The sequence below is a fragment of the Medicago truncatula genome, chromosome 2, assembly GCF_003473485.1.
Source record: "Medicago truncatula cultivar Jemalong A17 chromosome 2, MtrunA17r5.0-ANR, whole genome shotgun sequence".
Lineage (NCBI taxonomy): Eukaryota > Viridiplantae > Streptophyta > Magnoliopsida > Fabales > Fabaceae > Medicago > Medicago truncatula.
In genome coordinates this window covers 2,032,305-2,044,745 of record NC_053043.1, presented here as the reverse complement: position 1 = coordinate 2,044,745, position 12,441 = coordinate 2,032,305, and the positions used below count along the sequence as shown (strand labels likewise).

The window sequence follows — 12,441 nt, the reverse complement described above, 5'->3', positions numbered from 1 at the left end:
AAAAATTAATTTTTAAAATGGGGAAATAATTAAACTTATATTTCATTTTTCCAGTGATTTTCTTTTTACAATATTCAGTGAATTTTTATAAAATATGAAAAATATTTTATTCGGGTTGATTTTTTTTTCACAAGCCTCGGCAAATTTTAGAAAACATTTGCTTTTAGTGTATCTATAAATTTGTTTTGGCTAATGAATCTCTGTTATTTTAAAAAAATGATTTGTTTCTATAGAACTCGTTTGTAAGAATGAAAAGAAAAAAAACCAACCTCAATCATTGCAAAGATCAAAACAACAATGTTAACGAATTACTTCATTACATTGCAATAACAAACAATCAACGACTCATCTTTATATTAAAAATCAATGTCAAGCCATTTCACATAGCAAATAACGTCCTACATCTACTGCAAACAAACTTTGGAGGTGCATAATTGCCAAGACAATTCCTAACTAATAATAACAAAGAAAAAAAAGGTCATATACAGAAAGCCGATTCTCAAAAATGTGAAAGGTCACCTGTTCCTATTATTCTTTCAGGAGCTTTGTAAGTAATGTCGATGCTATATGAGAGCAAAAGGTGAACTTAGGTTAAGAAAGCCTTGACCGACATACAAGACCGTCTTAGTTAGAAAACATTAGGTTCATGCATTCCAGCTCCGGAAGGCAGAACTTAATCAAATGAATAACATGCCTTGAATTAAACTACTTGGACCAACAAACTTGTTTAGCTATAGCTTATGTATCAAGCGTGGGATAAAAGCCTGATGCAGATTGTTTTCCATTTCCATTGGAATCTGCATTAGCATAAAATGGAGATTGAAGTTCCCCAGAATGAGAAGACCTTTTTGACTTGGGGTGCTTAGGAGAAGCTCCATAATAATCTCCAGAACTATTTGTTGAATACATTGATGACGTTGGTAGTCCGTGAATTTTAGGCAGACCAGTTGTTTCAGGTAAACTGTATCCTCTTTCAAGTGTTTCCGCTTCCATAGGCAGCTCCTCCAAGTCCTACAACGATAAAATACAGTCATCCTACCACCAACTTTTAAGTAAAAAAGCTAACAAAAATAAATAAATCTTCAATTATATACATTTGGAAGTAGTAGCGAGAAGAATTTGACTCAATAACACCGAGTTGTTGACAAGTCACAAGCATGCATATACCAAATAAGTGACACACTATGTCCCAATCCATCACATTGACGTATGACTTGTAGAAAGCCAATGTTTTGAACAGAAACCCATACACAGACAAACAGACTAATTACCAGAAACATAGGTAAGTGCACCACATGAGAACCAAATATAACGAAAGCCTACATTTACATACATACATATACATACATCAGAACAAATAGACCGTGAATACTAAACTAATCAATTACCATTAATATAGGTTGAATGCATACATATTAAATACACAGGTAACAGAACACGGAGATCATGAGCACCAAAGACCACACATTTCCACAATGTCAGACCAAACAACTTAAACACGGAATAACCAGACACCACGTAAAATAACAGAACTTTAGATAAGACGTTTTCAGTGAAGTATTATGACTATTCACCTTAAATGCTTGCTGATAAGCTCGAAGAAGTTCTCTACAACGCTTTCTTTTCGAGGCTATCTCATCAGGTTCTTGCAACATCTCTTCAAACAGGTTATCTCTGGTTTGAGTATATATCATAAAAAGTACAATCAGCAAGAAACATTGGAGAAACTTGATATATATATATCACATAGAATTAACAAGCCATAACTACTATATTTTACCTATATAACTTTTTAATGAAGACATTGTGTAGCTCTCTCTTGGTGTTGTTTACCTGATACGAATCAGTAAAAGACAATGGTAAGGATTTATGGAATGCGTGAAAATTCAAGAATTGTCAACCATTTCAAAATAAATAGCACAAAGCATATAGTAAAATATATCTTCAAATTTAATAAAAGCACTAACACCCTGTCACCCGTCTGCCGCAAAAAGCAATTCTAAACCGTCAATGACAGGGCACGGGGGATTTAGGGAATGAGCATAACTATTTCATATTTACTTGACAACTTGTTAGTTATTGATTGGTCTGGTCTTCACAACTTGTGAAGACACAAGCATTTCTCAAGAAATACAAAAAATAAGAATATATTTTCCTGAATGCTGTATCAAAATAGAACAATGGAAATTACAGCATGATACGAATTACTTTAGATCTATAATTGTAATAATTTGTAATTTTGGAAGACTTAAAAGAAGAATATTAGTACCAAGAAGTGCATAATTGCTTTGGGGACAAAATCTTCAACGTTTTTCCTGACAATGTCGTAATATGATTTCAAAAGCAGCTTTGTTACCGTAATTTCGACAGCTTCCGTCTCTGAATTACTATCAGATGGCCTCAAGATAGTAGGTGGCTACAAAAATAATGTGTATATGAAAACGTATACCTGTGAAACATAACAATAAATATGATGATAAATGTGTAGCAAGATATAAACCTCTGTCAAATGGATCATAGAGAATGATTGTTCCACTTCCACACTATGAAATGGTTCAGCATGTTGCTTACTAGCTACATTCTCCCTCGCAGACTTATCACCTCCACCAAAAATGGATGAGATGCCCCAACTTGATCCACCAATGTTTCCTAAAACAACATCAATCATTCAAAATTGTCGATATCTTAATAAAACGATAATGATATTTGCTGATACGTAAAAATCACTTTGATTGAAGGTTAGACAACCAAAAAAATAAGAGCAATAGCGAGCAAATGCTAAAAACAAATGCAATGAAGTGAAACATTAAATAGAAGAAACAAATTACCAGAGGATGCAATTTTTTCAGCGTCTGATACAGCACGCACAGCCTGTTTTTTATTAATACCATAATAGAAGAGATAAGAATAACATAAAAATTTGGTGCCACTTTGACTCCCACAAATAAAGATAAATGAATACATCTTAATAGAAATGATTACAAACCGGATCAACAACTACTCCATTAGCCTGTCTTGCAAGAATAGCCCGAGACTTCACAGTTCTTTCAGAGGCAGATCCCTTTTCAGATTCCAGAGCATCCTATTTGAGATCAATTTAAAAGTCAAAAACGTAAGAAAAGAAAACACGGATTAGTTTTAATATCTCAAAACATAGGGCATATTTAGAATTAGAGCCCAGCTATACCTTTGGCCTAGAAAGTGATAAGGCAGCCCTAGAAGATTTGGTCTGTTGCACTGCAATTTCTAATGCCTTACTTCCACCAATAAAATTTGGGTGGGAAGTATTTATGTAGTCCATCTGCAAAATTGAGTTGTTCAAACTTTAAATAAGAAATTATGGAGATGGAAATGAAGATTCAATCTAATAAACTGACCATCACAACTGACATTTGACGGTTTTTCCATTTTATGTCGAGAGAATACTAAACACTCATGTTCTAAGTTTCAGAATAGCAACCGAAGCAATGTTCAACCAACTAAATACAACCTGTCTGTTTTAAAAAAAATTACAACAATGCACTTACAAATACGCTTTACAAAATAAATAAAACCTTTGACCAAATGGCCAGTTGGAGAGTGGTAGAATGCCAAAACAAACAGTCATATAATGAAGTAAAAAATATTTCAGGTTTGTTAAAAATTCTGAAAACCAATATGCATCAGTTAAAAGGGAGATAAATTCTCACCACCAAAAAAAAAAAGGAGATAACTTCAAAGAAATGAAAAATTGGCATACCCACCAACAGATATCAGTTCACAACTACCTCCTTTGCCAATAATTATTTCATTTTGTTATGCGAGATCATGTTTAAGGAAATGGAGGAACTAGGATCTGTTAAAATAAGAAAGGTTGAGACTGCATAATTGATTATAGTTGAAAGTAATATCGATAAAAGACTTTTAGTTCCAAACAATCATTTCAGTTATAACTTACACCACAATTTCTGTAGGATTTGTCAAGTGCTAGCATGTTTTGGCCCCATAACCTAATTGAGTTATGATAAACTATTATTAACGTGATGATTGTAGTATTAGGTAGCTAGAAGAAGGACCTATTTGGAAAAATCACAAGCCACAGTGGCCTCTATTTGAATTATAATTATTGTTATATATAAAATAATTAATGCTATATGTATGAATTTCCAGTAGTGTGGGGGGTGAGGGGGAAAAACTCAAGTCTCACATAACAATAAATAGAGATAAGGCCTGACATGAGTTTATAAGAAGTGTAACGTCTCGCCTTACCGTCGATTTGGTGAGGATAAGTTAGGTCTAATGAAAAACCTAATAGGACCAATTATAAGCATACACCTCAAAGGTTCAAACAATTTATGAGCATACCTCCATTTCCATGATATGTGCAATCATGTTCTCTGATGGTTCAAGGCCTTCCCGTAAAAAGTTCCCTATAACTTCATCCATACGTTTCCGTAAGAAAGGGAATCGCTGCAGTTCAGTCACCATACAGCGATGGCTCATCTGTAGATAAGGAAATTTATTCAGGAGCATACTTGGTGAGATGAGACGGTATAAATGACAAACCATAAAGCCCTGCCCCCCTACCTTTATTAATTCATCATATATAAACCTGGCACACTGAAGACTTGGATCCAATAAACGAGATATTTGCCTTCGCACGAGGACTTCAAATGGTACCTGTTGCAAATAGAGAGATATGTTCAAGAGTAGGAATTATTTCTACATGTTCAAGAGTGGGAATTAAATGAGAAATTTTCAAAATGTTAATTTCTGTTTAAAAACAAGTGATGAGACTCACTTCAGGTACAAACAATGCTGATCTTGGCCCAGTTGCATTTTGTATGGCAGTACGAATATCATCATCAGTCAAGCCTTCACATGGATCTACCTCCTTCAAGATAGTGCCAAGTTACATAAGTCTCAAAGTAGCTAAATCAGAAGCAACACAACTCCTACTCTGTATAACATTAAATACTCATTTTGCCTATGGCCAAAAATTCCAGTACATTATAAACTTATAACAGTATTGTTTTCCTTTTCCATTAAAATACCTTTGATATTAATCTAAGTTGTTGTTTTTCCTTCATAAAATAACATTAAAAATGAAATGTTGGTCCTTGGTTGATTTCATCCTATCCCGACTGCTACAGATCGCAGGTGGGTCTTCAAGGTCAAGGACAACCCAGATTGCTCTATTAACTAATTATTTCATTAATTGATATAAAGCAAGATGGTGGTCAAAGGTTGGATTTAGCTGAGATATTTTCGCCTGTGCAAAGAGGAGCAAGAACATATGATAAGGCTGAGATAATTTCAACATGGTATCAAAGCTTGTCGAATTCAAGGGCCGCCTAAACCTATTCACGCACCAAGCCAAAAGAGTGCTCATCTTAGAAATCGTGGTTGGGCCTAAAACAACCCCACAAAACCGGCTTGTGAGGTGAGGATTGCCTCCACTTATAAACACATTGTCAGGTCATGTCATGTCCGATGTGGGACTCTTAACACACCCCCTCACGACCAGCACTATTGGGCTTGGTTCGTGGACATAAATGGTGGGTGGTCCGATAGCGGAAACCTAATAGCAGGTGGCCCAATGGATCTTGGAGAGGCTCTGATACCATCTTAGAAATCGTGGTTGGGCCTAAAACAACCCCACAAAACCGGCTTGTGAGGTGAGGATTGCCTCCACTTATAAACACATTGTCAGGTCATGTCCTATCCGATGTGGGACTCTTAACAAAGAACTACACCGAGCATTCCTGACCTTAGAGAGAATTTGCATGTTCTTTCATGTCAACAAGGTCTTTTAATTTATGGCTGAACCTACTTTTGAACACTGACAAGCTGGTGAAAGGATTCGAGGTACCTCAAAGGTAGCACTGATCATGGGTCAGTGCTGCAGCTTAATGCTCTTTTGAGTTTGCAAGTTTCTGATCATGGGTCATTGCCGCAGCTTAATGCTCTTTTGAGTTTGCAAGTTTTTTTGTGAAGCAGATCGGGCTCTGATGTTGATAACCATTAACATACGGCCCACTTCTGGTTTTTGCATTTTCTTTGGGCATAACTTGGTTTCTTGGTTCCGAAAACAGAACGATGTTGCCCCTCCTAGTGCTGATACTTTTTTTACACCATGGCCATCACCTGTTGAATTCATGGATCCCGTCTCTGCTTTCTGAGTTAGAAATTGGGTGCCATATTCCTATTCTTTAGTGTGATATAATCAGAGTGCAGTTTCTGAGTCACAATAGAGTGCTTCATTCCGGAACAAAGCACATGGAACGTGATCTTTATTTTATCACGGAACAGGTTAGCCAAGTCTTAGATAAGTCATGTACTTGCCTGCTCATGATCAGCTCACAGATGCTCTCACTAAAGTTAGCACTAACCCATGCTCGAAGGTAGAATAATGATATACAGATATGAAAATCATCTGATCCTACCTCCAACTATTCTAGATCTTCCTATTTTAGCATGCTGTTATGGTTCGTCATTTTACTGTGAGTGCAGTACATATTATGACACTTCTAGAAAATTCCCTCTCTGATGTGTATAAATATCTAATCATTTGCATCAGAAATCAATCAATGCAATATGGAGAATCAATTTAATTTTCTCTTTCAATAACTTCTATAAAAAAGTTATTTGAAAAGAAATCACTCATTTCCATCCCTGAAATATAAATAAAGGGATGTTTGTATTTTTCATCAAGCAAATAAAAGTTGGTAGGTTAGACATCCACTTGGTATAATAAAGAAAATAGGCTGGTTGACGTTTTAGAATCAGTTACAAATGGTCTAATGGGTTAGTTATTGTAGCCATTTTCCATCTCTACATTAAGCATGACATAAGAGTGGGTAAAGTCTAACAATGCTGATATATCACAAGTAAATACAGCATTATATACCTCTAAACTCCTGACAAAGATGGATTGGAAAATATAATGAATTCGCGCCCCACCAGATAACTCAGATGTAGACATCTCTTCATTCTTTCCGTCAACCATGGAGGAGAATGCTGTTTTCAGAAAGAAAATGGAGATGGAATTTACTAAATTAGGAAAGGTAACAATATGTGAAAACCAATTAATACTTTGAAAGAGAAAAGAAAATATGAGTTTCCAAATGGAAAAGCCGAGTAAGAGAAAAGAAACCAGATTGTAAGGATAGGTACCTTCGCAATATTTTGAAAGAATATTCAAGAGAAGAGCACCCTGACCAGCCTGTTGAGGATTAACCATTAAAAGTTATAGATAAAATGAGGCAAAAGTCCGCCAAAGTAAAAAATATGACACTTGATAAATAAGGAGAATGATTATAAAGTAAATTTAATTAATAATTAGTTAGCAAGTCATAGGGACATATGCATAACAGATCCCAGTATAAATACATGCCTTGGACTCGGTGATTTCTCCATAGCTTGCATGCTCCTTTGCGACAGTAACTAGGTTAGTGCTTATATGTGCTCTCAGCCCAGGTAGCAAAGCTTTGATATGTTGTGCTAGAATCTGCAAAGTGATAGACAGGCAGTTATACATGGCATGCATCAGTCCAGAAACGAAACCACAATCTTAATCAAATTCAAATTGGTTTACTCTTTTACAAAATTTGCATGAATTTAATTCTGTTTACTGTGTTTTTCCAAGAATCATTTTAACAATTTTCCCTCTCCGATGTTGATATGGCATTTTGCTGAGACAGTTATAACTTAGCCATATACTAAGGGCGATAACTAAATCATACTAAGGAAGAAGCTTTTGAATACCTTTGTATGAAGTTAAAAAAACCTAGATATTAATTCCGGCATTTTAAACAGTAAAATATATTTAAAAATGGGAAGAGAGGGGGATGTTTTGCTCTGTATGGTTAAGGGAATGCTGAAAATCCTAATTAATTCCAGCATTTTGAACAGTAAAATATGTTTAAAAAAATGTGTTTTAAATGACAAATGGTACCTGGTTTAACTTTTTTGCTAGCTGAGGTATACCACAACTATCTGCTAGACCGCTGTATACCTGTGAATAACAAACAGATAAACATCTGTATAGAGAATATACAAGCCAAAAGGCTTGAATACAACTATGCATAGGAATTTCCTTACAGGACGACTGCGAAAAAATTTCTCTTCGGCGACAAGAGCGTCCTTTATACTCCGGTTCATTTGAATATCCTAGTTTTATAAAACAAGAGAACCCATATTTCAGTATAACACATTGGCATGAACACTATTCAAGCAATTAGCATATGCGTCTTTATTTGCAAAGTGTCCTTCCATATTGCTTGTAGAGACAAAATCTAACTAAATCTAATAGAATATATGCAATAGGTAAATTAGTCAAACAACACCTTCATCACAGTAGGATAATATCATTACCTCCTGACTACGGTTTACAACACCAACATAGCCAAGTCGGAGGGGAATAACTTTTCCCTGTAACAGATTACGGGCATCTGTACCTCTGTCCATGATATCCAACTACATAGCAAAAAATGTGCCTAACACTGTCAGAACGACCAACAGCATATAACAAAATCCACAAAGATAAACATAAATTATAATGGTAGAAGAGTATACTGAACCTTTGTGATTACACCGATCGTTCTATTACCTGCATCATATGACCAATTATAACCAATTAAAGAGATGCAAAAAAATATTCAAAGCTTTTGGTATGTATGGAAGCAAAAGCATACCCTCAGGATCAGCCACTCCTGCCATTTGAAGAGCATCTGAATTAGCCAAATCTGAATTTGCTGGTGTGACAGCTAGAATAAGACAGGAGGGCTCTTTAATATATGACATGATCATTGTTCTGATCCGGGCTTCAATATCAGAAGGCTGGTCACCAACAGGAACCTTCGTAATGCCTGGGAGGTCTACAAGTGTCATGTCCAGAACATTTGGTGAAACAATCTTCAAACGAATCTGCCTGTCTGAGACACCCTTGTTGTCACCTGCTTCCCTATCAGTTTCAGCCTATAGAAAGATAATAATGATATACAGGTCAACATTGAGATATAGAGGTTTAAGCTAGTACGTGCCATAACTTGTCAGAACATCATTATCAAGAGTATAATATAATCATCACATGATATACAAATGCAAATATGGAAATCTGAAGTTCAACTACTTCCCGAGATTAAAAAAAATGAAAATGATTTCAAACAGATTATGAATCTTCAACCAAGGCCGTAATACATGTGACTATTGTAGTAATGCTCATGCAACATTGAAAGCGGCAGTGACAAATGAGAAAAGAGTATACCACAAAACTCATTCAACTATCTGTATTCAATTGTACTCCCATCCACTTAGGTCATAGGATGGAGTCTCTACAATATCAATTTGTTCCACTCTATGTTGGACCATTGAATGTCATGTATGCATATAATGAACTTCAAATATATGTCATGTATGCATATAATGAACTTCAAATATATGTCATGTATGCATATAATGAACTTCAAATATATGTAAATGATCTTTGAGGATCACTACTGGATTGCACCTGGGTTAATCTTGGTTTGGTTGTGATAGAATTTATGTGTGTATGACTGCCTCATGGATGAATGGGAAAAATAAGTCGCTTTCTTCTCTAGACAGAGAAAATTATTATCGTGGTTGAAAGGTTAGGGTCACCCTTCATAAGTGACAAAACTGACGTCAAAGTTTCTTCATTCTACTCAGACGGAGACAAGTTGGAATAGGAACATTAGAGTCCAACAGCCTATTAAAATACACAGCAAACTGTAAAGGCTGGCTTGGAAGAGAGTCTTATAATTTGGGCAACGGCTGCAGTAGTTCTACTGGGTAATGTCACCCAAGTTTTGTTCAGATTGCAACAATCCAACATTTAAACCAAGACAAATGGCATCCTTCCATGGCTACCAAGGTAGTTGATACTCTCCTTCCTTTTAGCACCCCTCAACTGAAAATGCCAATCTATCTTGCTCACTCTCATGTATGCATCATCTCTACAAATTTGTGATTGCATCAACAAACATTCTCCCACTTGCTCTTCTCATGGTGGTCACAACTCTTGCAGCCTCCTCCCCATGGCCTCCATTCTTATGGCCACCGTGCAATGCTCAAAGTATTGGAGCTTTGATATCGGTTGCTAAAATTTGGCTCATAAGAGAGATTAAGGAATACTAACTGATAAAGGGTGAGTTAAGATCTCATCAATCCTCACCTTTTGAGCAAAATTTTGGAGAGGAATTCAGCCTAAAGCAAAATTCTAAGACTGGTTATTATCGCAAAACAAAATGGATGAATTATTTTATTCAGTATGGACCCATTCCATCAATGATTGGATTGGAGAAGATCAGAAGAATACAATGACACTTGGTTTATTTGAGAACCCTAACCTCTCCTTAGTTGTCAAGGCTTCAAAACTACCCTCTTCTCTCCTGCCAACTACTACCTATATAGCTTCAGCATAACTAACTGCCAACTGTTGATCGAATAATTCTCTTTTCTACAGGATTCAGTTATTTGGGGCATTGTTGGTCACCTTCTGACCTCTTTAGACTTTACTTACCTAGTGTGAGTAAACCCTCTTAACTATGAGCTTGCTATCACAAACCTATATCAAACAAGCAGGTAGGCAAGGTTGTAAGCTAGATGATCGCAAACTATCCTCTTAGCATGGATGCACTTAACTTTGACTGACTAAATAATCTGGACAATTACACTTCTCCAAGGTTATGATTTATGAACTAAATGATCACCACCAACTCATCCATCAATATAAGTAAGAAAACTCTAGATCTCTAGGAAGGAAATACTATTTGAGGTAAGGAATTACTTAAAAGTTCAAACGAGGGCTAGAATTCCTAAGAATTCAAATATTCCAATTCATTTATAATCTACAAGTCTGCTCATGAACCGAATCACCTCATGCTTTTTTCCTATTCTTACCGCTGAACAGATCTAAGGGCGGAAACATAATAAATTGTCCCAAATATGGAAAATATGAGATCGACACAACAGCAATGGCTAAACTGTAGATAGGTTCATAAATTTTTCACATGTAGCTTCTAAAAGCAACAGATAGGAATTTCACAACAATTCTAACACAATGAGTGAGGACGTATCATAATCTACTTTCCGACTCAACGTGTCACATATTCTTTCTAAAACAAGAATTCACGTGTTAAAAAAAAACATGCACTCCCAGTGATAACTATCTCTTAAATTAGTCCCATCCAAGTTCTCATAACTATATAATTTTAGAATTTAAATGTATCTACATTATCGCTTTTGTAATCTGACTAATTTCAAATACTTTGCCTTTGATTCTCTTAATTTCTCTTTCAAAGTTAAAAAAATAGCAATGAAACAAATACTAGTTGATTAAAATCTCCTTTAACACCAACACTCCGAAGGTAGACATGTGTCACTGTTCGACACCGACAAATGTGATTACATTCAATATGTCATTTTCTCAAATAATGATCAGTGTCCAGAATCCTAAACTAGAGGGAAAATAATAAATTAAGCAGCACTAATTAGATTTTACAGTTCTATTTAAAGCTACAAACTATTTATTAATTGAGCAAAATCTAGCACGAAAAAGAAAAGCATTGAGTGAAACGATGAAGAATTACCTGAATTTCCCTACGAATATCAGAGAAATCGTAGAACCTCTTCCCAGGCAAATGAAGAAACTCACCGTATTCATCAGCCGGTTCAGAACTCCGAACAAGCTGAAGAACAAGAGGTCGGCGTGTACAGATTTCGTTCCCACGGGGGAGAAAATCACGGCCGACGAGAGCTTCGAGGACGCTAGACTTGCCGCTACTCTGACTTCCGACAACCGCGACCTGCGGGAGGTTGATGGCGGATTGGCTTCCAACGCGGGAGAAAATGTCTTGAAGACGGTTAACGAGAGAGATGACGCCGGAACCGAGAGGAACGGGAGCAGAGGAAGGAGGAGGAGGAGGTGATGTAACGGTGTCGTCGACCATGATTGGATCGGAACCCTAGCTAGGGTTTTGGAATGTAACGGAATCGGATTCGAACTCGAGCTCTGTTGTGTGATTTTCAGTGATTCTCTCTTTTTTTGAGTTTTGGTTTTTGTGTTGCGTTGTAACTTGTGTGGAGAATTTTGATTTTGAAATTGAAATTGAAAACGATTGTGAGATTTTACTGGATTCTACTGTTTGCTTGTGTTATTAATTGAAGGTAAATGGAGTGAGGAAGGGGTAAGTAAACTCACGTTTGCTTAGCCAACACAACACAACACACTTTTCTTTGAGGTTAGGTAGCCAACACACTTTTTAAGTGAAGTAGATTGATTTGAATCTAAAAAGGGAGTAGCATTTTTTAATTTAAAATTTATGTATCTATCTCTAGTCTCTATTTTTTTTGGTTCTTTCTTTCTTTAAAACTCTATAATAACTTTAATCTCACCGTTTATTTATGAGACCTAGTCTTATAGACTACCTCATCAAGATT

General features: G+C 36.0%; 1 protein-coding gene across 1 annotated transcript; it reads right to left on the bottom strand.

Moving 5' to 3' along the window:
- Positions 1-321: 321 nt before the first annotated feature.
- LOC11418838 (dynamin-related protein 3B) lies at positions 322-12,179 on the bottom strand. The gene is made up of 20 exons (XM_024776051.2): positions 11,592-12,179; positions 8,676-8,958; positions 8,562-8,590; positions 8,356-8,457; positions 8,083-8,151; positions 7,937-7,996; positions 7,376-7,489; positions 7,156-7,204; positions 6,890-6,999; positions 4,781-4,873; positions 4,567-4,659; positions 4,345-4,482; positions 3,188-3,301; positions 2,987-3,082; positions 2,829-2,871; positions 2,501-2,649; positions 2,270-2,416; positions 1,781-1,833; positions 1,575-1,674; positions 322-1,011 (listed from the first exon to the last, which is right to left on the bottom strand). Exons 1-20 carry the CDS (start codon positions 11,949-11,951, stop codon positions 739-741), a joined length of 2,475 nt encoding a protein of 824 aa, XP_024631819.1. The 5' UTR covers positions 11,952-12,179; the 3' UTR covers positions 322-738.
- Between the last annotated feature and the right edge of the window lie 262 nt (positions 12,180-12,441).

Coding starts and splice junctions, on each gene's coding strand:
- LOC11418838 (XM_024776051.2), bottom strand. CDS start 11,951: ATGGTCGACGACACCGTTACATCACCTCCTCCTCCTCCTTCCTCTGCT. Junction 4,660..4,780: donor CAGCATTGTTTGTACCTGAA/GTGAGTCTCATC, acceptor TATTTGCAACAG/GTACCATTTGAAGTCCTCGT. Junction 2,417..2,500: donor CTATGATCCATTTGACAGAG/GTTTATATCTTG, acceptor TTATTTTTGTAG/CCACCTACTATCTTGAGGCC.